General features: G+C 41.1%; 1 protein-coding gene across 2 annotated transcripts in view; it reads right to left on the minus strand.

The window, feature by feature from the left end:
• Positions 1–899: 899 nt before the first annotated feature.
• Positions 900–26,702, minus strand: part of lrmda (leucine rich melanocyte differentiation associated) — a 215,230-nt gene continuing 189,427 nt past the window's right edge. Inside the window, exon 7 of one of the 2 annotated variants that reach the window (XM_038737156.1) lies at positions 900–2,662. In XM_038737156.1, the coding sequence (XP_038593084.1) occupies positions 2,583–2,662 (80 nt within the window). In that variant the 3' untranslated portion in view covers positions 900–2,582. The remainder of the gene's footprint in view (positions 2,663–26,702) is intronic. The other variant, XR_005447215.1, reaches the window with a different exon arrangement.

Here is a 26,702-nt window from a genome sequence, read left to right on the forward strand (position 1 = left end):
TTTGTGTTGGTGTGGCAGCTCGGGATGCGTCCCTGACGAGGATAGGAAGTGACACACACCAAACTCGGTGTGTCCCCCAGCCAGCTCCGGTGGCTCGGGGCCTGTCAATTCCAGCTTCATCAGTGGTACTGGCTCAATGGCAGTGCCTGTGACACATGTCACAAAGTTTTAAATGTCTGCTCTTTTCAGTAGGATGGCTGGGTGCGTGCCGCAGCCAGGGGAAGGATGACATTTTGTGTCGTGTGGGTGGGGTGGGGGGACTTGTTGTGGCTCCCCTCTTCCTGCCTCCTCCAGCTGTCAGCCCCAGTTTCCTCTGAGCATATCAAAACACAGACAAATAAACCTTGTCATTTTGAAACGCCGGCACTAGTGACCAGGCTCCTGAATGGTATGTCAGCTGGAATATGGTCACAGAGTCCTGTAGGAAGTGGTGTGTAACCACATGCAAGCAAGCACGCATACTCTCACATGCACACAATCTTGTGCACAAGCTCAAGTGTTTACGCTAATAGAAGTAAGAAATAAACAGATACCGTTACAGTGGACAAACATTGCATGAGGTCATCTCTGACCTTTCCTCCATCTGCCTGTGCATGACTGACGCAGTGGAGTGAAGTTCAACACGGTGTCTTTCAAAATCCCAAATACAGCAAGCCTCTCCTCTTTATGTCATCAGCTACTTCACCTCTGAAGAAGTAGGTAATGTAAGGCTCTTCATCTTTTTAACCACTTCTACAGTTGTAATGATGAGCACATGGCTCCATAGGCTATATACAGGAAAATATGTTAATGTGATGGACATTTGGTAATTGGGGATCAGTGTTTTGTGGTGGTAGAAGGAATTTATGGGAAAACACCAGAGTTCCTTAAGCTCTTTATCAAAAAGACAAGAGACACAGTTAGTTAAACCCTTTTAATTACTTGAAGACATCCATCTAATACAATTTTTTAATCAGATCAGCATATAACATCATTCATTCAAAAGAGATTGGAAGGGTGCCAGGGGAACTTTAAATTAGATGTTAAAAAACTGGTGGTTAGGTTGTCATGATAAGGCATTAAAAATCATGATAAACACTGCAAACCCATAATGATTATAAAATTATTATAAAAATGTAAACATTTGAAAAGCAATGCATTTGAACACATTTAGGGCAATGGTAGAGGAAATATTCCATTAGATGCAATTTTCTGAAGATTATGTCTAATAGTTTGCTTGCAATCATCACAATGCAAATAATGAACAGAATAATTCAGTATGAAGTTGAAGGTTAGAGACGCAGTGGGAAAGGCAGCAACACGAGAACATAAAATAAAACATAATGATATACCTGGAATGCATCCTTGGTTACAACTGTGTTAAATAAGCTGATATTGGAATGTTTTTGACTTTAAAAGCTGCATTTGACACATACAACAGAAACCAACCCAATAATTGCTGCAGATATCAAACTAAGACAGACATGCACCAATTGCTCTGTTTTTGGCCTATTTTTTAAAAGTCTGACTGAAGATAAAGTAGCCTATTGAAAGGATCGAGACCAACGTGGTACCAAATGACATGACTTTACCTGGTCAGTACCACCGTTTCCGCGTCTTTTAAAGTAATACCAAATAACGTCTCTCTCTGTGCTGAAATCCAGTGTGTACATACAGACATTTACATGCTTACAGGTCTTTGTTTTTTTTTTTGGATATTGCTCACCATCAGCCACAGACGGCATGCCCAACAGCAAGGCTGTATAGCTTTATGGGTGTGGAAACAGAGACCAAGATGTGGGTCATGTGCATGCGCAGAACCGCTAACTAGCACATCTCGATAGGTAGCATAAATTGACAGATTAACTGGCTGATGGATTGATCAGTGCATCTCTTAATTTAAAGACACAAAAGAAAAAAAGAACATTCAAAGAAAAGAAATAAAAGCATTCTGCCGCAAACTAAAATTAAAGGACTGATCATGCCTCAAGTCTGGACTCGGAAATCTTGCATAAACCTTGTTCTGTTCAACTATTTGTGATGTCTTAATGTTTTACACAGCAGTTACAACGTGTGTGCGAGTGTGGAGAGAGGGAGAGAGAGAGCGAGAGATGGATATGAGTGCATGTCAGGCCCCAGGTGTGTGACCGTCGCCCCTTTCACCATTGATTAGTGGCAGTAGTGGACGGGTGATCCATCATGGCTGTCAAAAAAAAAGGATGCAATTGGCTGGGTCCGTTTGTCACTGAATGTGCGTAAGACAAAGAAAGAGGTAGGAAGTCTGTCTGTGCGTGCGTGCGTGCGTGCTATGCGAGCCGAGTTGTGCGGTTGTCATGTCATGTGGGAGTGTCATCTCTGACTCTGACTGTAAGCTGGAAGCAGGCAGGCAGACCCAGTTCAGCAGAGGAGGCTGGAATACAAACTTTAAAAACTTAAAAACATTCCCCTTACATAACCATAACAATGTTTTGACGAAGTTTCAATCTTTTTCTAGTGGGAGATCAGCTGACTCAAATCTCACCAGTAGTTTTAATAAATAGGAGATTTATTTGATCCTCTTCACTTTCATTTCATGTCCCTCTTTACGCCTGACCAGTTGTCCATCAGAGTTGGTCATTTCGGATGAATCTGTTGCCCTCTGAGTGCTTCCCATAGTAGACATAGCGACACTTGGCGAATACCCCTAAAAACAAAATAAGAGAGAGAGAGAGAGAGAGAGAGAGAGAGAGTGTCAGGTGAGGAGTTGTGATGTTATCTCTTGGAATATTTCTGTGACAGACAGACAAACTCCCATCTTGGAATTCACCACAATCCCTCACAAGGGGATCACAAAATAATCCGAGGGGTTGCCAGATAATTTTCTTCCTTCCTTCCTTTTCTCCTGTGAAGTTGTACATAATTTTACATTTTCTTCTAAAAAAATATATAAATAAACAAACCAATTGAGGCGTCTGGTCAAAAGGGGTGACAAGGAAACTAATTTAAAAAGGTTGGGCAAAACACTGTGTCATGTGATCCTAACTGAAAATACATGTGTCTTTGATTGCTGGAACACAGATATTCTGTGAAGGTTTAAATATTGGCAAGGCTCTTCCTCACTGAACAAAGAGAAGACTTAAGTCAGGTTTATTTGCTCGTAGCACAGTCATAAAAGCTTAATTAGATTCACGTTGTAATACATTACTTAAAGTAGCTTTAATGTACGTGACATTCTCAAATAAAAACTAGGTCTCTAAAATTGCCTGCATCTCAGGTAAGACCACAGGGGAAGACTACATAAATATACTAATGCAAGACTTGAGGTAGTAAATGCATTCAATGTGTTCGTTAGATCTCAAGGACACAGATGGTAAGTTTTAGTGAGCAACACTGAATGTAAACACAACCGTGTTTGTTTACTACTGTAAAAAAAATCCCACAGGTTGGCTTTAAATGGCAAGATGTGGTCTGGGACTGGGTTTGGCTCCTCGTAGGGGGGATGAGTGGTGTTGCTGGGAAGGATGAGCGTCTTGTTCCAGAGACCAGTGTGGCCTCAGGGCAAAGTCCTGATGGTAACAAGCTCACAGCCACCCACGCACACCCACACCCACACAGACATACACACTGAACCATCACAGCAAGCACTTATTTAACTATTAGCAGGCATGGGTGTGGCACGGTTATGTGTATTTGTGTATGTGCATGTAATAGGCTAATAAAATACAATAAAATAATAGATGTCACCTTTGGAGTTTAGAACCTGCTACTACACTTTGCTATTATCTTGTTATTTCATTTGATTCATTTCCTGAAAAAGCCTGATCAAGAGCAGCCTGTCGCTTTGGAGAGGACTTTAGTTTTCTCTCCTATTGTTCCCATTATTATTATTCAGTGGAGGAAGTTAAAATAGAATAGGTCTCCTAATTTCAACTGAGATTACACTGCTGTAACTAGTCGTACTAGCAAAACAACTATAATATAGTAAATACGCCATTAAATCACAACTAAATAAAATATGTGCAATTATATAGCTCAGTGGCTGGTCTGCTCTGGCTCTGATGTCATAGCGCTCCGACTGCCACTTGATGAATGTGGTGGGTTGCAGCTAGGTGTCACCTCTCGCCAAATGAGGCAAGGGCAAGTGGCATTAGTGCTGTCAATGATCCTGTGACAGCAGAACAGATACACCTTTCGCCAGGCTTTTTAAATAGACATCAAGTGCATTATAGGACGAGGGGGGCCAAGCCACAGACAGGGCAGGAAAGGAGAGACTTATGGGAGAGGCGGTGTTGCAGAAGGATGAGGGCTGCTCCAAGCGCTAAGTCCAATCACATAATCCAAAGAGACATTGTCAAGGGCGGAGAGAGAATGGCAACTAAGTGACAGAAAGCAGAGACGGGGACAGAGATACTGGTGCCATATTAGTGCCAAGCATATTCTGATGCCACCCTCAATTCTAACCAAACCTGACACATTGCTCTCTTTCCCCCACTATCTCTGACTCTTCAAAGTAGGCTCCACCAAGTCACACTCACACATACACGCACGCACATATAAAGTACGCAGACATACACACAAACACACACACGAGTCCCTCGCAGCAGTAGTGGGTGTTCTGTCAGGCGGAGGAGCAGTACAGCAGCAGCAGCAGCAGTAGCAGCAGCCCACAGGCCCGAGGACAAGCTCAGTCAATCTAAATCTGGACTTTGTAGTAGAGCAGTGCTCATTTCCCCTCATAGCCCAGCTACTTGAGGTGATCCAAACACTGAAGTGTGAGGAGCTGTCACCTCCGATAAAATCCGGGACCAACTCCATGCATGCCTGCTCTCCCGGTGTGTGAGGGATACATATACGTATGTGTTTGTCTGCTTCTCTTGACGGTAAGAAGGTTGGGGGGTGAGGGGGTGTGGGGGGGAGATTCCAGCTGCCGTGATTTGCCTGGGGATATAGGTGCCACGGCTGGAGACTGGGCTTGACACCACAGGACTTTGGGGTGTCTCACAGCTCTCTGATCACATGGGCACCGGGGCCTTTCACATATTCACAGCTTACCCGGTGAGAAATTCACTCTCTCCAGCAGTAGGGCCCTTAAAAAGATTACCCACTGAGGTACCAGAACCAGGGCTCATATAAGACATTACCTAGAGGGGATATATTTGTAGGTTGCAACCAAAGCCTTCCAGAGATAACCTTCACAGATGAAGGAACTAAAGCTAAAGGCCCCTCAAGCCTTCACACTCTGCTGAGCTTGTCACTAGCCCATGGGGACTGAGAAGGATTGGAGGGAATACATTCGGAGATTCTCCAGCACCAATCAGAAAGCTCTGGCGATGTGTGACCTGTAACTCTCCAGCAGCGCTTAAAAAAGAAGAAGCAATATCTGTGATCAAAGGACAAGAGGAAGAGTAAATTAAGGGAAAGAGCAGAACAAGTAACAGGGATGAGGTCTGTTTCCCAGCAGGAGAATGTGTCTTAATTTCCTATGCAACCTGGTTCAAGCTCTAGATCCACTTCAGCATTACATTAAGCAGCGTGTTTTGTGCATAAGCACATTCCAGTTCGCTGCGTTCCCTTCACAGCGAGAGCTTGCTCTTATTACGAGAGAAACCCGGAGAAAGATGGGGTGGTTGGCGATGGAGAAGGGAATAGCTATGCCACACTCAGTCTTACATAACGCCTTCTGAGGCCATGCTCACGCCTGTGGGGTTCCGCCTGATGAACTGATACTTAATAAACTAGTGGTACAGTGCCAAACCCAGTAGTCTACAATATCCTCTGTGTATCCTAAGCTATGGATGAGCACACTTGAATCAACGCCCACACTCTCGACCATATACACATTATCACAAACACAGACACACTTTCATCTCATGCACACAAACAGCACACAGTGAGAACAGTGGGAGCAGCCATTATAGTGACAGATTAACAAAGTGATGTGGAGGCTAATGTTTCCATCATGCCCTGGTGGAGGAACAATCATGCCTTTGTTCTGCATATGTCACGCAGCACCTTGTTGTTTTTAAGGGGACTAGCTAACCCTCTTGTCTTTATTAAAGGGCTGTACGGTCTTTATCTTGTATCTTTTTCTAGCTGAATGCTACAGTATAGGTTAGTCGTCAGACAGTCTGGTCTTTTCAGAGCTGATTACCCAAAGCATGTGTCCTCTCTGTGGGGGCTTGATGGGCCACTCTGCCACAGTGTGAGTAAGCCGGCTGTACAAAGCCTCCTATGTACAGTGATCCACTATCAAATCAACACATATGGTATCAAAAGTTTTTTTTTTTTTCTTGTGAATATATCATTTTTCTTTACTTAAAGTATAACGAATAAAAGTAGGGCAGAAATCACCTCTATAAATTACTATGGCCACTAAACGAATCCTTCCAGAACTTAAACCAAGGTTTACAAGTTGATCAATACAGTGTCACTCACTCAGTACTTTTCAGGTGTCTAGCTACAGCAGTCCAGCTCATTCTCTTGGTTCTGGTGGACATATTCCTGAACCAAGGACACTTCAATTTGTGCAGAAACTACACCAACTGAACTGTCTCCTGTCATGCAGATTTATATCCCCTATAACTGTTTCCTCAGTTTTCAAGGACACTTAATACCAAAATTATTTTCAGTTTAGTGTCTAATTTTGTCCTACCGAATGGACAGCGCTCTGTTTCTGTTCCAAGCTAGCCACTATCCTCACCTCGATAGTGTATTTTTTTGTGTGTTTTTCAAAAAACAGAAAATGTTGTAGTGTGTAAGTTTGTACTTAGAGAACATAAATTACCAGTAACAGTAGATCGTAGGGAAGGGAAGTGTGGGTTAGGACAGTTAGGCTGCAGAAGGGCTTACAGTTCTCCTATCCAACCTGAAACTGACATTTTGTTGCAAGTAGATTTGCAATGTCCAAGAGAACGTGTCCAAGGAATTGCATTAGCCAAGCAAGTTAAAGGCCAGTAAAGGATGAAATAAGAAAATATATTCTTGGGTCCAGTTTAGGTCTCAAATTTGGCAGCACCAGTCACCTTCTGATGGTTAGGTCTTAACTACGCAGGTACAGGCTGGGTTCAGGTCTTTAGACCTGTGCTAGTAGGACTGTAGAGACCTGTTATGTGGCATTCCAACAGGACCACACATCATATTAAGCATATATTACAAATTTATTAATCTGAAATGCAGCTCCAGATTCAGGAGTATTGGTTCACTTAACTACTTCTCTTTGTTATATCTTTTCATATCTTGATAATGCCGGGACTGTGGGTTGTGAAGATCCAGATATTTTCAACCTTAACATAAGTTTCTTCTTGCCAGCTTAAGAGAAAGAAAAAAGGTCAGGTACAATTTCCTAAATGTGCCAAGTGTGAAAGTAAATTTAAATTAGCAATATGATAATAATGCTTTCTGGGGGATGAATCCTCTAAAATAGGACAGTAGCATACTCTGTCAATGGTAGTGACAGCAGTGGTACTATAGAGCCAGGTAGATTTTTTGATGACCGACGTTTGTTAGCACTGTAGTTCCTAATAGTTGCTATTGGACAGTATTAAGATCCTACAGTCAAATGGACATAAATGGACATTACCTCTAAAAAGAACTGAAAGTTTTTGTTCATCAGATGAATACTTTGTCCATATTGAGGTACTGTAGGTAATTTAAAGAAAAATCATCTCAGAAAATACTTCTGTTCATCTGAGTGTATACTTGAAGGGATTCCTAGTCATATTAACTTAAATAGCCTGCTTAAAAACTGCATTTAGTCAGCAAGCACATAATTGTGCATGCATGCACACAAAGATGAGAGAGAGACAGAGAGAGAGAGACAGAGAGAGAGATGGAGTGGGTTTAATGATTGTTCACTGCATACAATCAGCTTGACTCTTTTCAAGGGCCATCAATATGTCACAGAAAGACACATCCGACGGATGTAGCTTTTAACATCAAGGTTATCTATTCTCGGCATGAATCCACTCCCTCCACTCCAAGTTTCTTGTTCTGTCTCCTTTTCACATCTATCCTCCCCTCTTGTCTCAACTGCTTCCACTCTGTCTTTCTCCGTCTCTACACTTTTTACTGTCCTATTTGCTCTCTTTGATTCCTTTCTTTCCGCTCTCGGATTCCCCCTGTTTGCTGTATTTTTTTGCCTCCTCTCCTTTTCTGTCCCACGCTCTACTTTGGCCACTTAGCCAACAATTCCATCAGTTCTGCCATCCATCAGGGGAAAATGCAATAAGAAAAAAAGCCAATTAACAAGGCAATTACACTTTCTGTATTATCTCCAAGGGCTGAAATAACACTGACGGGCAGGTGGGGGATGGGGTCAGATGGTGCTCGGGGCAGGCATCCATAAGAGTTGGTGCAAGAGTGACTTATGAGCTTGGGGCGTAGGCTGCTGTGAGCCAGGGCTATTATTGTGGACACAATCCATCTCCGGCTGTCCTTTTATCAGTTCAGCCCAACGTCATGAGATGGAGTCGCCACCTCCTCTCTATAGGGAGGCCCACAGATAGATAACCCCCCTGTGTCCCATAAACCAACAGCCAGTGGACTGTGATTCAGCCAACTGAGAAACTGCTGGCACACACAGCTCATTGCCATGGAGAGACATGGAATTGTTTCACTTCGTATTGGTATGCTGGATATATGTGTCAGTGCGTGTGTGTATGCTAATTTGTATATCTTTCCTGAAAAAACCTGTTAAATATTTTTAAAGATAAAGAGATAAACAGTGATGGTACCAAGCAACTTAGGAGCCAGTACATCCAGGTTAAGTCTCTTATTGAATATTGGAATATGCATTTGCTCTGTGCTTGATTTCACAGTCAGGATGGTGGAGGTCAATTATATGCCCAATGAAATCAATTACGTGACTAAAGCTGGGCTCAATTCGGTCACAAGATGCCGGCAGGAAGGAAGATTCAGAATTATATTTCTACATGCCATCCAGCTGTTTTTACTGTTATGTTATATGCGTGTTGCTTTTTTGTTGCTTTTTACATAATCATGTGATATGAGTGATGAACTGTTTTTATTGCTATGAAAGGTAGTGCAGGTGTTTTGGTAGAATGACTTGGTAGTGTATTTTGGGCACGAAATTAACTATGATATCACATGTCTGACAGGAACCAGGAAAAGAGATCATATTTCTCCTGTTTTAGCTTCTTTGCATTGGCTTCCATCTTATCTTAAAGAGCTCATAGTACCTTACTACCCCACCAGAGCACTGCGCTCCCAGAATGCAGGGTTACTTGTGGTTCCTAGAGTCTCCAAAAGTAGACTAGGAGCCAGAACGTTCAGCTATCAAGCTCCTCTCCTGTGGAACCAGGTTCCAGTTTGAGTTCAGGAGGCAGACACCATCTCCACATTTAAGACACATTAAGACTTTCCTCTTTGATAAAGCTTATAGTTAGGGCTGGCTCAGGTGAGTCCTGAACCATCCCTTAGTTATGCTGCTATAGGCCTAGACTGCCGGGGAATTCCCATTATACACTGAGCTCCTCTCTCCTCTTCTTTCTCTCCTTCTGTATGCAACCTCATCCCATTATTGCATGTTACTAACACAACTTCTCCCCTTTCCGGTAGTCTTGTGCTTTCTCGTCCCTCTCCTCTCTCCTCCTATCACTTCCTGCAGGTTTTCTGGCTCTGGAGCTGTGGAGTCTGGATCTGTGGCTGCGGGTTACCTGCTGCCCCCGTGTTCCTGCTCGGCGCCCTCTGCTGCAACGACTATTGTTACTAGTCCTATTGTTATTATTGTTATTATAATTATTAACATTACGATTATTATCATTAACACTACTATACATATCTGTACCATTTTTCATTTAGTCTATAGCAACATCACCTTTACTGTCTGTACCTCTGTGTGTGTATATTGTGTAGGCTGCCTCCCTCCCCTCTCTCTCCTTCCATCCCTCTCTCTCTCTCGCTCTCTCTCTCTCCCTCTCTCTCCTTCACCCCAACCGGTCGAGGCAGATGGCCGCCCACCCTGAGCCATGGTTCTGCTCGAAGTTTCTGCCTCTTAAAAGGAAGTTTTTCCTTGCCTCTGTCGCCTAGTGCTTGCTCTTGGTGGGAACTGTTGGGCTTCTGTAAATAGCATCATAGAGTACGGTCTAGACCTGCTCTTTTATGAAAAGCGCTGTGAGATAACTGTTGTTGTGATTTGGCGCTATATAAATAAAACTGAATTGAATTGAACATGTGGTGGCTTTGTGTCAGTGTAAAGAGTACTGTTTTGAAAAAGTAAATTTGTTGAAATAAAAGTCTCTGGAATGACCTGGCCAAGGAAATTAGGCTGTGTGAGTCAGTGTCTTATTTTAAGTTTTTTCTAAAAATGCACTTTTATCGAAGAGGAAATCCAGATTGTATGTGAGCCGGCCTGCTTATTTTATTGTTTTTATTCTTGTTTGATTTCTCCTTTTTATCCTGCTTATATTAATGTTTTATATTGTTGTTATTTCTTATTTTATTTTACTTGCCTCTGGCATTGTGTACTGTTTGTTGTGCTTTATATACAAAGTTTATTATGATAGGGTCATCATTTTTTGAAAATTGATTGTTATTAACCCTGAAAACAAAACAAACTACAGACACTGTAATGTAACCTATATATTTAAACTAACAAAAGCTACAGTATATACTGTATGTATATGAAGGAGTGAGAGTAGTGGAGAAAATAACAGAGCAAGAGGGAATGTCACTTAAGTAAAACATATTGATGGCACAAATGTAAGGACCATCTTATTATCATTTTTATGATGCACATTTCTCACAAAAGAAGTGAAGGCTTAATATGACATGCTGAAACTAAATCTATCCTTTCTCCATCACCAACTTTACTAATAGACTCCTCTGTCAATTAGTTAACAATTTTAACAGCTGAGGTGCCACCTGTCTCTCTTGGGTCTCAAACAAAACTCCTGCGTGTAACTTAAAATTAAAGTGACATTTGTCCTCTCCCAATAAAAAATATTTAGTCCATTAAACATAAATAGCTGTCATTATGATGCATGCCCTGGGCTCAGGCCTTCCCTGTTCCCCTCCTGGCTGTTTACTATGGCCAAACAACTGCAGCGCCTGCATGTTCTCAACTTCAGCATATTGATTAAACTTTTAAATAGCTGCCATATAACCCTGGGACATCAGGAAGATTAATTTGCGTCAATGTTCATCTGTAATTCATTAGCCATTTATACTCTCCACATCTACACAGGCTATCAGGAAAATGCGCCCCATTTTTCACCCAGGCAGAGGCTGGGGAGAAGGCAGAGAGAAAGAGGGATGGAAGGAGGGCAGGAGAGACAGGAAGGAGGGGATTATACTGCCTACAACAAAAGAAGCACTCTAAGGAGCCAAGAGTGTATAGCAAGGCACGCAAGACAGTAAAACATCTAATAGCTTTAAAAAATAATAATAAAAAAAATACAAGCTTACATACAGTACATGGTGCAATTTCATAGAATTATAAGGAAAGGTATTAGAAATCGTTTGCTGAATTGATAATAATTTGCAACAGTATGCCTGTCCATCACACTGGAGAAAGACAACATATCTGTTACTTCCCCTGTTGACATTTGATGAGGCTTGGACGTCAGACTTTCCAAATGCATCTCACCAGGCAGCCTGGCATGTTATATTCCTGTCAGTCAGTCATTGGTTAGTCAGTCTCCCATTCAAACATCATGTTTCTCCACCACAGTATATATCCTTTTTTATATTACAGTATATATACTAAGATTCTTGAGCTTAAAGTCATCGTGATGTATTGTATTTTTGAAGCGCAAACTTTGTTGTAGCGCGAACTTTGTTGCAGCGTGAACTTTGATTAGGTGTTTGTTCATTGACTTCATAGTTAGGTGTGGAGTGTTAAATTATTGGGGTGGAAGAGTCCATAACTGAGACCGAAAGAGAGAGAGGAGAGATTTAGGAATTGTGTGCATGACTCAGATAAAAACAACACACAAACACACACAATGGGCCAACAAAGGATATAAAAGTATAAGATTGAGTGTGTGTGTGTGTGTGTGTGTGTGTGTGTGTGTGGGAGATGGTGAGTTGATATATTTGCTATTGCCATAGGCTGATAGGCTGTCAGGGTAAGGTTGCTGGGCCATGGCTCAACCAGCTCTGATCAATACCAGGTTGATTTTGCCACATGATTCTCCTTTAAGTGCAACAATAACACATTCTGTATGTTTTTATAGGCTTCAGGAACTGAAAGCTAGTGTTATAGGAGGCTAGCTGTGTGATTAAGGTCAATATTGACAGAGTAAACAGAAATGTAATTTATATATAGCATAAAACATTTTAATCAATAATTAGACATTCCAATGGAGTCCATACTGTATGTATCAGTTATGTTTTGAGCTTATCGGCAAAATTGGTTTGTGTATGAAAAATGACACTCCATCACTGTCAGTTCACTAAATGGCTATAATCAAACACTTTAAATTGAGGATGGCATTATTCATTGATGGGTGAATTACAGTTATAACCAGATGAATGCCTATCAGTCTTTGTACTTCCAACTTATGAGGATGAGAAGGAAATTGAATTCTGGGGCACATAAATTTTAACTGAAGAAAGAGATTACAGTTGTGGGGGGTCTAACGAAAAAGAAACGGTGAAATTAATTTCACTGACATTTATTCCACATAGGACCAGGAGAGAATACTGGTTACAGTAGCTCTGGAATCTGGAGATAAGAGGAAGGTGGTTTAAGACGGGGGGACTAACAGTTTACACAGTCCTAAGTCTCCTTGGAGAGCCTTACTCAAGGCATCCACTATCATCCAGCCAACTTACTGACAACACACTCCTCACATAATGAAAATACAAAAACTACCCTGTAAGCGCAAAAATGACATGTTGGTTATTTACTGCTAGAGTTATTGAAAGGGTTTGTCAACCCTTAAGGGCACATGAAACCATTAATGATGCCAGTAATCATAAGCGCTCATTTTCTCCGTCAACATGTGGATCACAAATCACCACCACACATGCACACCACACGGCCTGACACTGATCGATTGTGTTCTTCATTGCACCCAGGATTTCTAATTAAAAGAAAAGCACAGATAAGTGGTTCAAACCTCTGACCGAAATAGAAAGAAAAAGTGAAAATCGCAATTAGAGGTTTGGCTGTGTTCGGTAATGGTGCTGTTAATAAGAGCGGCTGGTGAGTCACTCAATGAAGGTTTAATCACTGGGACAGGATTCAATAACAAAAGAGCATAATATTAATCACCAGAGAGTGATAACTTCACTGTTCATCTCTTTGACATTGGAGGAAGGGATGAATTAATGATGCTCTCCATCCGAACACATTAAATAATAATTATCAGGCAAAACAGCATGAAAGGGACTGCATAATGAACCCCATTGTCAGGTCAATTACAACCACATAAAACTGTTCAAAGGGAAGTAGCTTGTTACTAGATAGCCATACTAGAAAGGACAGCAGTAGCTTTATCAGTGGAAGGTGCTAGGCATCCTATTCCCTCTGAAATCAGGGCTTAAAATGTGTTGAGGGGTCAAAATACAGTTTATACTTAGAGGGCACAGAAACTCTGTCAAGCTGTACAAGCCCTATGGTAAAAAGCTAGAAGCGTTAAGCGAGGCATTCAGTGAGGAACTTATCAAAAATTGGTTAGTGAAAGATAAATGACAGGACAATGACAGTGTTTTGCTGGCTCTAAAGCAATGTCAGTCGCTAAGTGCCATGTTAACTAAACTCAACTACACAGACAATGATGGACTTTATGCATCAGTGGACAAAATGGCACCTCGCTACCTGTCAGTGGCAATTTCCATCAAATCAAAGATGGCCAGAAAATTTAGCTACGAGAGGAACCGTAAAATTGACAGTGGTTGTTTCATAAAGCTCTTCCCTTTCTCTCAGCACCAGGTTGTCCTCTAGCTTCTTTTTGTGAGCTAGACATCAATTACCGCATGGCTGCTACCACTCTCTTAAACAAACAGCCTGGCAACCTCCAGTGTGACACATATCAATACTAATCTGACGTCTTGTTCCACAGTTGTTCCCCTCAGACCCTGGCTGGCTGCACCTGCCTGACCGGAGTGCCCAGGGTTGGCTCTAGTCCTTCACACTTCCTTCCCCTGCAGACATCAAACACTTATTACTCCCCATTCTGGCCCTGCTAACTGACTGGCCTGTCTGGGCCACACGGGGACCCCATTATTAGAGTCATTTCAGTGCCCATCCTGACGCCTGTTAGGCAGTTCTCTACCTGGGGCTCCTGCTCTCTGCCTGCCCGACTGAGTGCCTGGCCAGCCAAACAGTGATTGGACATGACATGGTGACAGAAAACAGGGGAGAAGGGCAATAGAAATAAAAGAACAGAGATGGCAGAGTGAGGCGGACATAGATGTGGAGAGAGGAAGGTGGGTATGTTAGCTAGGGCCCTTGTGGCTTAGGGTGTGCCCATCAACACGGATGAGCGTTAGCCAAGAGCCGCATGTCACAATGATGGAGGGGCTGGATCACTCACATCAGAGCTTCATCTGACTGGAAGATATCAATCTCCAGGCCTAATCCAAAAGGACATGGTAAAATATCCTTTAACATTGCTCTCCCACCCTGCCTTTGTGTGTCCCCTCCTTCTGCCTCTCTCACGGCCGAAAATGTGTGTAACCTTCATTGTTGGACCTCATTCGACCACACTCATTTTCACATCCCATTTCCTCTGTCTCTAGCACTGACAGTCAAATTATGATGGACAAAACAGTACCTTGACATATGGCATTTAGCTCAATTTGTCACTATGTGTGGCAAGAAAAAGGTCACTACAAACATGCACCATGGCGATTTTAATGCTAAGTAAACAAGACTCTACATAAGTGTGCTTTCTATATTTGTTGTTTGTTTGTTTCATTCATGGTGGAGCATTTGGAAGTCATTACAATGAGGTGACACACATGTACAATTTGTGAATATGCATATGCATATGAAATATGCATGTGCTCATTAACTAATTCCTGTAATTGTAACTTACTTGGGTTATCTAATTGACAAGACAAACATTCATTTAATTTATTTATTTAGTATACTGTATATACATGCCAAAGGACTGCAGTTGAAAATGAGCTGATTGGCTAATGCTGACATTATCAGGATTGTTTGTTAACGTGTGTGGTTCTGATGAATTTTTAGTGAAGCCACATCTGACAACTGATGGTTGGTTTACATGCAGTAAGCCTGCATGTAAACTAACAAATACTGTAATTATAAAAGTTGAAGTTGATGAAAAATGTATTCTCAGTGACATCATATGCTGCTGAAAGTTATGGTTTCCTCGAAATTGCATGCCGTCATTTCCTGCCAGAATTTAAACTGATGAATGCACATTAGCCTATCAGGTGTGAGGCTGAGGCGATGATAGGTTTGTGTTGCGTGGAATATTTCATGACCCTCCGGCCTCCCTGTGCCCCGTTCAGACGGATGGCTCCACTGTAACTCTACTTCTCTTAATTAATATGACATATCCCCCTGTTCATATGCAGAGAGCGAGGGAGGGGACAGGGAGATGAAGGTATGAGGGAATGATTAACTGTGGATATGTCCCCCCCCTTTGTGAGAAATGATCTCGCCTCTTCTGCTCTCCTCTGTCCTGCCTCCTCCTCTCTTCATTTCCGTCTCCCTCACTCTCCTTTTTCTGTCTTTCTCTCTATGGCTCACTTCATTTCTTCCCTGCACCCTCCCCTCTTTTTCTCTTTTGCCTTATCTCTGTCTCCCTCTCTCTTTCTATCCCCTGCCCCTCTTCTCTCCTCTCCTCCCTGACACTTTCGGACTGTCCCCAACCCCCTGCACATCTCCTGACAGGTAGAATAATAACGCTCGTACATCACTGCCCTGAAAAGTCCAATAACCTAAATCTTCACTTGCCACACACCCCGGGACTCAATTACTTTATTGACATGTAATCTTCATAAGGGGAGAAATATTGAGCATGTAAGGTCAGCCGGTTATGAAGACATATTATCATATTATCTGCATGAGGGTTGTAGGGGCTAGGACCTGACAAAGCTAATTATAATGGTACATGTTTCAGAGCTCAGAGCGTATTATCTGCTTGGCTGGTTGGTTGAGCCACAGCTGAGGTATAGAGGAGAAGGGGATGAGATTTCAAACCTAATAGGCGCTGGATGTCATCTCAGGGCATGGGAATTAATGAAGGCAAATATTATCGACTGCACATCACACCACTAATATCCTTGATTTGTTCATTGTATTTGTCAGTATTATCTCGCCATAGTCTAATGGCTAAAGGCATACCCCAACAGAAGCTGACCAAGGAGGCAACCATACAATAACAAAAAAGCTATCCCTTCAAGAATTGTATAAAAAGTCCAAATATGCTGTTAGTGCTGTAGCTTGAGCTGTTCCTGAGCCAAAATGTCACAGTGGGTTAGTGATGGTAGTAAGGACAGATGCCCATGGCTGTGTTATCGCTTCTCTTCCAAGGTTATCTTAATATCGTCCTTTCACATCACTGCTACATAAAACAAAACAACAGGCGATCGAACATATTCTACAGTAGGTGTACTCTGAAACAAAATCTTCACTGTAAGACATATGTTTCTTTACCATGAGGGTATAATGCAAATGAGGAAAAATATAACAAAGCTTGTTATTTTAACCAGCAACATGAATGGATCAAAGGGCACAAAACACACAGTTGTCTAGCCCTGAGACATTGCATCTCAGGGTCACAGTGTGCAAACAAAGAATCCCACTGCCAGACATGTGAACATATTCCTATCACTTTATCCACTATCATGCCCTCTTCCCCCATCTCTGTTATGCAACTGTCCAAATCCTTAGCTCAGAACTGCTGCTGCAGAAGATGCCTAAAATGGTGTGGAGCGGTTTGGCCAGCGCCGCCAAAGGTCATGTGTTAACACTTGCTAATGGTGTCAAATAGTGAGACATATTTTAGCTTTCTTTCAATGGTCTCCAGGCCGTCAACACTCCAAAGACTGGAAATGTTCTATTTATTTGCAGTGAAATTATTTATATTAAAGTTTCTTGAGGAAATAATGCTGTACTCCTTTTGCTGACCTCCATTTTTTAACAAAGCACAATTTGTTACAGCAGTACATAACACTCAGCTCATATGCTCACAAACACCACATACTGCATACTGCATACATAATCAAAGAAATACATCTTTGTGAACAGATATGATATTGTTTGATGGCTACCAATTCTGAAGGTTTAGATTTGAATGTTTGTCCTAGGGGAGGGGGATGAAGCAAACTGACTTTTAAATCACAACAATCTGGGATAAATTCTTGTGTTTGACCAAAATGACTCAGTCAATCCAATAATCTTGCGCTACTGCGACATAACATGCCAGAAACTATCTACGAATCAAATTATGATGGTGAAATAACTTGTCGGCTCACATTATCATGACAGAGAAACCTGCTCTGACTGTTTAAAGGGACTTAATCAGCAAATCAAAGTGACAGATTAAAAGGTTGTTTTGGACTCCCTAGCATTTCAGTGACCTCGCTCTTTTCATTCTGGTTGAGGTGGAACATTGATGCCAGTACAAACCACAAAAGACCTGCTACGTTCTGTAACTGAGGCTCCCCTTTATAGTTTATACAAAATGCATGCCAGTTGAACAAAATAGCTCTGACACTCATATCCAGTTGACCTTATGGACTTTAAGGCAGGGCAGGACAATCTGACCCACACAATTTGCGACACTGTGTCTATGTTTGGTTCAGCTCCGATGCTGTTCATTCAGTTGGATGGTGAATGTGAATCAAATAGAAGCTCAGATCCATAGGACTGGAATCCCAACGTATGGAATAATGGCACAGCTCACAGCCGATGCAATGAATAATCTAAATGGCACTTAATGTGAGCTATGCTGATACTCTGACAATAGTTTGTGTTCAGACATCACAGCTTAGTGTCTCCCAATTGTATATTGATGCCGAGGCAGTTGACAATAAATCAGTGGATTCACCAGTGAGTGAGAAAACAGTTTAGACAATGGCCCAATGGAGCTTACCGTAATTGACAGATGAGTTCGGCTCTTTCCACCACAATAGCTTTGGAGCATTGAGGGTACCTGGGAATGAGAGTGAGTGAATGTGTGTGTGTGTGTTTGTGTGTGTGTGATAGAGACTGTATGATTGTTTCAGGTCCCACAATACTCCAGAGAAACAGTGTTTGCATGCCTACTTTGAATAACTGTGCTGCATACTTTACACTAAATTTGACGTGTTTATGCACTGGTGAACACGCCGCCTTTTAGTCATTTAGTAACATCTGCATTGTCACCTTAAAAATATTACTTCTTGCTCAGTACTATGTATTGTCAAACTTTTCAGGTATCCTAATTTTAACAATGCTACAATACTTAAAAGACTGCAGCAATTTGTTTCTTAAAATAAATTAGCAGTTGAATATGAAAATATGAAAATTAATTTCATATAAAATATGTTATTTACAATTGCATTCATTTTTATAATCTGGATCCTATTTTTGTAGTTTTGGCCATCATTCCTATGGACAATAGTAAAATTATATTCACCAAGTTAATTGATGGTATCTGGGATTGTGGCAACTTTGCTGAAGGAGATAGATGGGGAAAGACATGAGCAGCCAAACTACTTTAAAAACCGCAAGGTAAGCCAAACTTTTTGGGAGGAGAAAATGGGAGCAACCAGAAAAATTATGAGCTAAACTACTGTAAACATCCATAGTTTCCAGACTGACTTCCTGGGTCAGCGTTGACCTACCGCACTTCTCTGTACCTGCAGAGAATTCCTGTTCAATGTCGTATTATTACAATATATAACATTATAATAATTTCCGGCATGCTCACACACCACATTTGCTATAGTTACTTTACAGATTTAGATTTTATAAACAAAGCTTCTTTAAATTTGTAAATACAATACTGTGCTATAGATTAAACTATCCAACAGTATAAAAAGTAGTTCAAATGTGCTCCACCTCCACCAGCTGTAATGTTAAATGCTGCTTACGTGTTGAAATATCAGTAATAATATTCCAAATATATGATATAGAGTATAAAATAATATAACTTTCTGACACCATTCTGACTAACAAGTACTTTTATTTTAAAATAAAATAAATTTAGCTGGTGGCCGCTTTTCTTACTGCATATTAGTGAATCCAAGGCATGTATACCTTCGTTAAGATCATACCTGACAGAAGGGTTTAGTGATGTAGCACAGCTGTTAAGCCATGCAGAATGTGTTGTCATCGAGCATGATAAACTGGCTACCGAGTGAATTGGAATCTAATTTGTTGGATCCATTAACCAGACTAGCTTTAAGGCCTGTTTTCTTGAATGATTACTGCGTGAGATCAGTTACCCCAGAATTACGATCTACAGTCTACTCAAAACATAATTTATTAAAAACACCCTCATTAAGATATATGATCCTACATAAACCAACAAGACAAATATATTTAGCAAGTGATCTATCAATTTTTTTTAATTTGCTGTATCATACAAATCTAAAATATGAGCCATTGTGTATCTCTGTGTAAACATCCCTGGTAATATACAATAATTACAAAGCTACAAGGACTTATTGAGGTCTGATCCTGTCCCCTTTAGCATGACAAGTTGTCCAGCATCTGCCAGCATGCTAGTAGCTATTCATCAGAATGAAGGGTAGCGAGCCCCCTCACACAGACAGACTCCGCCTGCTCACAGAGCCATTTGTTTTAAGGGGTACTGACACAGAAGAAAACTGGTGGACCCAACATCCATCCTGCTGTAAAAATATCCAAAACCATCTGGCAGCTAACCCCCATCCTAAATTACTATGATATACTCCCACCTTTGGAAACCATGAAGGCTACAGAAGCCTGCTCCAACTTCTGACTGAAAGTATAGCTGGAAAGCACAGGCCGCATCTCAGTTGTCCTGAACCGCAGCTACAAATCATGGTGGAAAATGAATAATAGTGTAGATGCATTAGCAATCCCAGAATTTCATAGCTGATTCTAGCAGCAAGACCTATCCATTTTGGGTGATTTATGTTCTGCAACCTTCCTGAGAATGACCAGTGCAACTGGGAAGTAGACCAAGGTCCTGAGCACCGGTGGTATGTTTTTTTTCCAAGAGGGCTGGGTCTGCTTGGCAAAAACTCATGTCCTTGCCGGTCTGACACGTTCGGAATAGCAGCCAACATTCTGCTTCAAACTTCTGTCTGTTTGTGCCTGAGCAAGTTTTAAAGGGGGAGTCCATTAGGGTTTGTATCATATAAATAAAGGTTTGTCTGCAATGGTCATGGACGGCATAGATTTAGAAGGCTACATATTTTCTTGCTGCTGAGAAAATGGTTCAAATTTGTAATCATCATATTTCAATGGTAATGGATGGAGTAGTTCAAAAGTATGATCATGTGTTTTCAGGCTCAGTGTTTAAAATGCTTAATGTTCATTATAAAGTAAAATAGGTGTTCTAATAAAACTGAACTATCAGATTCATTTGTACATTGACTTTAGATTCAGAACATTTAGATAGAAAATGTCAACTATGATTTGTGAACTCTTTGTGGCATCATAATGAAACTGCTTAGATCACTTCAGTCAAAACAATTCCAGCATACTTTAAAGTTGCCTTATTAAGGCAGGATATCACAGTGAGAAAATATTTAGGTTTATAGCACTGGTAAGAAGAACTAACAAATATCAGAAGCTGCCAGTCACCGTCTTTTCACTTTAAGTTTTTGTGTATACATCCAACATCAGTTTAAGAACTCAAGGCACTCAGGAGACTCTCTCCGCTACATCAAACAGCAAGTTAAAAACAATAGTGTCACTGACATTTCCCCAAACTGAGCACAAACAGAATTATTCACACACTGTGAGAGGAGTGCCATCCGATAACGGAGACATAATGACACTTGGTGGAAGGCAGCTTTCTCAAAGCAGTTTAGAGCTGGCACGTCAGAGTTCGGCAGTTAAGCCTGTCATGGAAGTTGAGGAGGTTATCCTGGCATTTTAATCTAGCAGGCTTCTGAAGGAGAAAACGTAGAGGTGATTTCCAGGGCCAGTAATAACAAGGACAGGCCTGCCTCCAAAAAGAGCTCTCATCACTTTGGATGTGGACAGTGCAATATTATGTGAAGTCGTAGTGAAGGATTGCAGGCCCAGTTTGCCTTGTCCCCTCTCCCCTCATCCATCTCCATAGGCCGGCTTTAATGGATATTCATGTTGCTGAGCCAATCTACTCCTGGGAGAAATAATATCACATCATCTGACTCACATAAAGGAAATGGAGCCTGTCCTCATACACGGGGAGCATATACTACTATGATGTGCTTTGATATGCAGCAGGAGCTCCCCCCACCCCTCTCCCAAAGAAGAGATTGATGTGACTGAATGTTCAGATTCTTGTTCATTCAATACAAGTCTGGGTTAGAAAAATGTACGACGGAACAGGTATAGCAATTAATGTCCATTTTGTGTCTCTTTGAGTAGATCATACACACCACAAATGGAAGTGCCTGCTCGTGCACACACACACACACTAAAACAATATTGTATGTACATACTTAGACATTGAGGGACAAAAACACTTAAGATCTGAAAGTGTAGAAAACTAATGACCCACTTTAAAATGTTTTTTTTAAAAAAAAAATCATTTTACCACATCTCATTTTCTCTATTTTTCATTTCTTTCTTTCTTTTTCTCATTTTCTCTAACTTACTTTTCCAAAAAAGGTGAAACAACTGAGCAGGGATCAGTGTGTATAACACATAAAGCAAGTAATGCTTTCTTAAAAATAATTCTTTACTTAAGTGAAAGTACACAAGTATAATCAGCAAAATGCAGACCTACTTAAAGTATCAAAAGAATTCAGACTGGCACCATTCAGTGCTATACTAATCATATATTTTAATGGCATATAATTCTCAAATTTTGGGGTATTTAGATGTAGAACAAGGCTGATTATTTAAATGTAAAATGTTTATCTGAAAAGTAACTAGTAACTACAGCTGTTAAACAAATGCAACGGAGTAGAAGTATAAAGTAACGTACTTTGTCACTTTCCACCACTGCAGTTTATTGCTTTTAAATATTGGCAAGATATCTAAGTAGTGCCTGTGGCGGCGAGTTTGTATGTTCATACAAACAAATGAGACCATCTTTTGTGGTTTTAATTTTTGTGGCTCTATGTGGAGGAAAAGCTTGCACCGGGTCATTAGAAACTAATCTTAAGACACTTCATCAGCTCACAAACGCAAATACTGCAAAGAAATAAAGCCTTCATGCAGTGACGAGCGCTTGGGAAACAGTTTTAAGAACTCAGCACCCGGGAATAAGGCCATGTCTTTACTTTGTCAATTCACCTTGTGGAGTTATGTGCATGGGCTCACTCAACACAAGCTCATGTTGTATAGCTGGCAGTGAGATCTGTGTATATCATTCTCTGTGACAATAGATCATCATCTGTCCTTTCTGGATGTTGAACGCACGCGTTGTTTTTAGTTTATCATAAAAAGTGAACAGAAAGCAGCTCTGGAAATGGTACTCAGGGCCAGTGTGGAAGAAAAGCTTACACTTTGTTCTTTCCATGTGCCCAGTTTTAGTTGTGTGCGGGCCAGCGCAAGTCTTTGTGTTTAAGAGTGATGTTTATCAGGGGACCGATCCTGCTGGTATAATCATTACGAGGCTGAGTGAAATGTCTTCCAGGGCACGTACACGTGTCTAATGGGAAACGTCAAAGGTGCTCTGTCTTTTCTCACCCTGTTCCAGACAGGACATTTCCATACTCATGGAACATGCCAAGGCAGTCCAAACCAGGATGGGAAGATTATCAGTAGAAAGATGAGAGCTTTCATTCTAACTACAGAGTGACATCAAACAGAAAAGCACAGAATAACTCAAGATAAGCACGGGAAACCACTCGGGAGTAAAGAAACAGATGTCTGAGGTAATGTATCAATTAATTTACCAAACAAATCCGTAACCAGTAGCACATGTGTTGACTTGAAACAACAGGACTTTATGAAAAGTTAATATTCACAACAGCATCTGATCCATGCAGTTATAAATAATATAATCAGCTCTGGTTATTATACAAGAAACAGTGAACAGACATTGGGGAACTGTATATCTGTTTTGACACATTCACATTTTTTAAAGCCGTCAAACTCACTTTTTGTTTCACTAAGTGTGTTGCGCAAAAAAACCAAAAACATTAAGTCATCAGTCATACCAGCAACCTTTCCCTTCATTATGACAAGAGCTAAGTTTCAACACTAGCGGTTTAGTCATCCATTAGTCATGTATCCCATCCAGATGTCTGGTGGAGGAAAGGAGGGGAGGAGGAGATAGCAGCAGGTGTAGATCTCTCTGAGCCCAGCTGAGCTCTAAAAGGCAGTGCTTAGCACCCACAGCTCCGTCATCTGGCCTCTCCCCTGTCTCCGCCAGCCTTTCGACAGCCCATTCCTCATCATTTACCCCTTTTTGGCAAAGCCCAGAGCCCTTCTAATGGGCCGCTCTGAATGCTTCCAGATGTTTGTTTATTTGTTGTGCAGCAACTATAAAACAGTTTACTCTTTAGTTTGGATCTCTTCCCGTTGCTCCATTTTTTGGGGGGCGCTGAGGGAGCTAGGGGGAGTGTAGCAGGAGTTACAGCGCAGATCACCCCGACATGTAATGAAAGTGAACCGCCAAACAACTGTGAGACACCCCATGGGTGTCGTCAGGAAGGAGGTTTTTTTTTGTGCTTTGAAGGCTGATTTTCTCCAGGGACTTTAATAACAGTTGTGCACCATTTAAGACACATACATACAAAGTAGCTGGAAGCAGGCCCAGAACAACAATATTAAAAGGGCCCAGGGCACATACTGTAAGGCGTATTTCAGGCATTTTTCCTTGTCTGTTTACTCTGCTTGTACAAAGATATCCCTTTCATTTACTGCTGTCAACACTGAGGGATGGCCTACTCAAATTTAATCTGATACCTGTAAAAAAATAAATAAATAAATAAATTAAAAAAAAGGAAAAAAAAAAGCAGTTACTAATGCCTGGTATATTTATTGAAATATACAGCGGAAATGAAAGGTATTTCATTAAAATCTCCTCTGTGCACATGGATATATCAATCAAGTCTGAAGCATCGTTTTTACATACTTCTGTTCTGAACCACAGTTATAATTAGATCTATGAAATAAACTTGTGAATCTCACTTCAAAATGTGTCACCCTAAGAAAATGACAAGCTGCTAATAAATAACCCAGCACATTGTTTTGCGTGTTGAAATGATAAATCATGGTACAGGAACGGAACATAGCATTGGCTGTGGCTTAATAGTATGGTATAGGCCAGTCTTCATGAAGACACACAGTACTTTAGGCTGGGACTCCATTTTGGACTGTTAGATTTAGAGTTGAGTTGACAGTCGGACCAGCACTGGGAGTTAGAGCCAAGGTGACAGTAGTGGAGGATCCTCAGGCCCCTCTGCCAGACTATATACTCCACTCCACTCCACTGGAGCCCCCCCCCCCCCCCCCCCCATCCTCCTTCACTTTGTCTTTTGTCTAGCTCTCTCTCATTTTTAAGTCTTGTCTCGTCCTTCACCATTTAATGTTGGTCCTCTTACTGTATTTCCTTCTTTGCTTTAACTTCCCCTCTTTTTCTGTCTATCTACTGTATCTATCTATCTGTCAGATCTGGTGGAGGAAATCCTGATTTAGATTTTCTACTGCAGTAGTACATCTTTCGCTTTCCACCCTCCTCTGCCTCCTGCTCTTCTCCTCGCTGCCATGTTTTGCTCTGTCTCATCCAGGTTGACTCCTCCACTAAACCAAGACAGGAGCTTATCTTGGAGTTCTGTCCTTGGTTTCCACCCCTTTCTCCCTGGGCAGTGACCTGCCAGTACTGGCCTCCTCTGGGAGCTCCTAGCTTCTGTAATTACCTCTGGCACCCAGGCTCTGGGGCTTTCACACAGGTGACATGGTGGATGGGGGTGGGTGCAGAGGGTTTGAAAGGAGGAAAGGGAGGTTCTTTCTGTACAGCCGACAGGGCGATGTCAGAAGTGCTGCTAATCTGCCTGCTACTGCAGGAGTCAGGATAAAACTATGCAGCCTCCTTTGTACCCCCACTGAAAAAGGCCACTTCACAGTTCCATGCTGTATAATGTGTACTTAGAAACAAAATTCATGGTTTGATTCTACATATCGTGAAATGTCATAATACAATATATTTTCAATACAACAAAGTGCTTTTTATCTCATGTACTGAGTGTGGTTCATCAGAATTATAGCACAAACAAAGCAGTCATTTACAGGACAACAGAAAAAGAGCTGTGATGAGAAAACAGGATATACAGTATAATTTTGAACAAAACCTGTAGTAAATTGTTTAATTTACCATCTGTATTGAAACGAGTGTTGCGCTGAACTACACAAAATCATGTAGCATATTGTTTCACCACTGTTGTTTATATCCTGAATTTAACTCAGTAAACGCTCCGTTGTTTGGAATTACTGTCTGAAAAATTGTTTTTGTCTGTAGCACCGCTTTGCACCGCTTTGTTCTCTTTGAAACAGGAGTTTCTGTGACCAACATATAAAGACAACTCAAGTATGTTTAAGAAGTATAAATAAAAGCAAAAAACATTACAAAGAGCTGGGGTAGAGGCTGGAGGCAGGGACATGAAGAGGAGGTGAAGGGCGAAGATGAGAGCTGTGTTATCTAAGACTGCAGCGCTGCATCATAAAAATAACAAATGGAGACTGTCACTGCTGCTCAGATCTTAGACGGAGGGGAAAATATTTAATGTGTCAGATCCCCTCACCTTTAAATGGACTGTTCTTAGCCAGGTCTGATTTTGACAAAGCACGGCCTCTTCCTGTCCTTATATCCGGTGAAAGCTGCCACCGCCCAGGCTTTCATGACATAGATCTGTCCTTGGCAACATAAATGGGTGGCGTGGGTTGGGGGGTTACTTTAGGAAAGACCTCGAGAACGGTGTGGCTTATTAAGAAAAGTTTGACTCCAGGTAAACTTGATTCTGGTTTAACCACTCTAAACAGCCAACTAAGGCAGGCAAACTGACGCCTGGCTGTAAAGTGCACATTCAGGACATTAAAACCAACTTGAGATGTCAAACAATTCACAATGGAGATAACACTACTGTACCTAATATTTTTTGTTTTGCAAGAAAGTATGTTAAAATTGCCTACCTTTCAGTAAAATGTGAAATTTGGTGACCTGTTTCGTGCCTTTAACACTATGGTAAATAGTTACAACGTTACTTTTACAAAGTGGTGACATCTATGGTGTAACATCTTTATTAGATTCTTAAGATTAGATTCTTAAGATAGTCAATGAAACATATGTTGGTAGTTTAAGGACAACATTTGACTAAATGCTATACATGGACATTTGGTGTGTAGCAAATTTATATTATTATTATTATTTTGGTTTGCGTTATTGATTATTGTCCTTTTAAATGCACTACAATAGTAGCTGATGAGAATAAACTTTTCGTTTCTTCTGCGTATGTAAATACCCAGGTGAAATAACAATAAAGTTTATCTATCTATCAATCAATCAAATTGATTGAAAAAATTGCTCACTTATGGGTATTGTATAATAATAAAAAATACTATGTAGCATAATGAAACAGATTGTCAGGATATTTTTTTTTTACTAAAGCTGAGGTACAAATGTAGGAGGTGGCTTACACACTTAATTTAGAACATTATATCTTTT

Source organism: Micropterus salmoides, unplaced genomic scaffold, assembly GCF_014851395.1.
Source record: "Micropterus salmoides isolate LMB-PRFRI ecotype aquatic unplaced genomic scaffold, ASM1485139v1 Ms_hic_scaffold_22, whole genome shotgun sequence".
NCBI classification, from domain to species: Eukaryota; Metazoa; Chordata; class Actinopteri; order Centrarchiformes; family Centrarchidae; genus Micropterus; species Micropterus salmoides.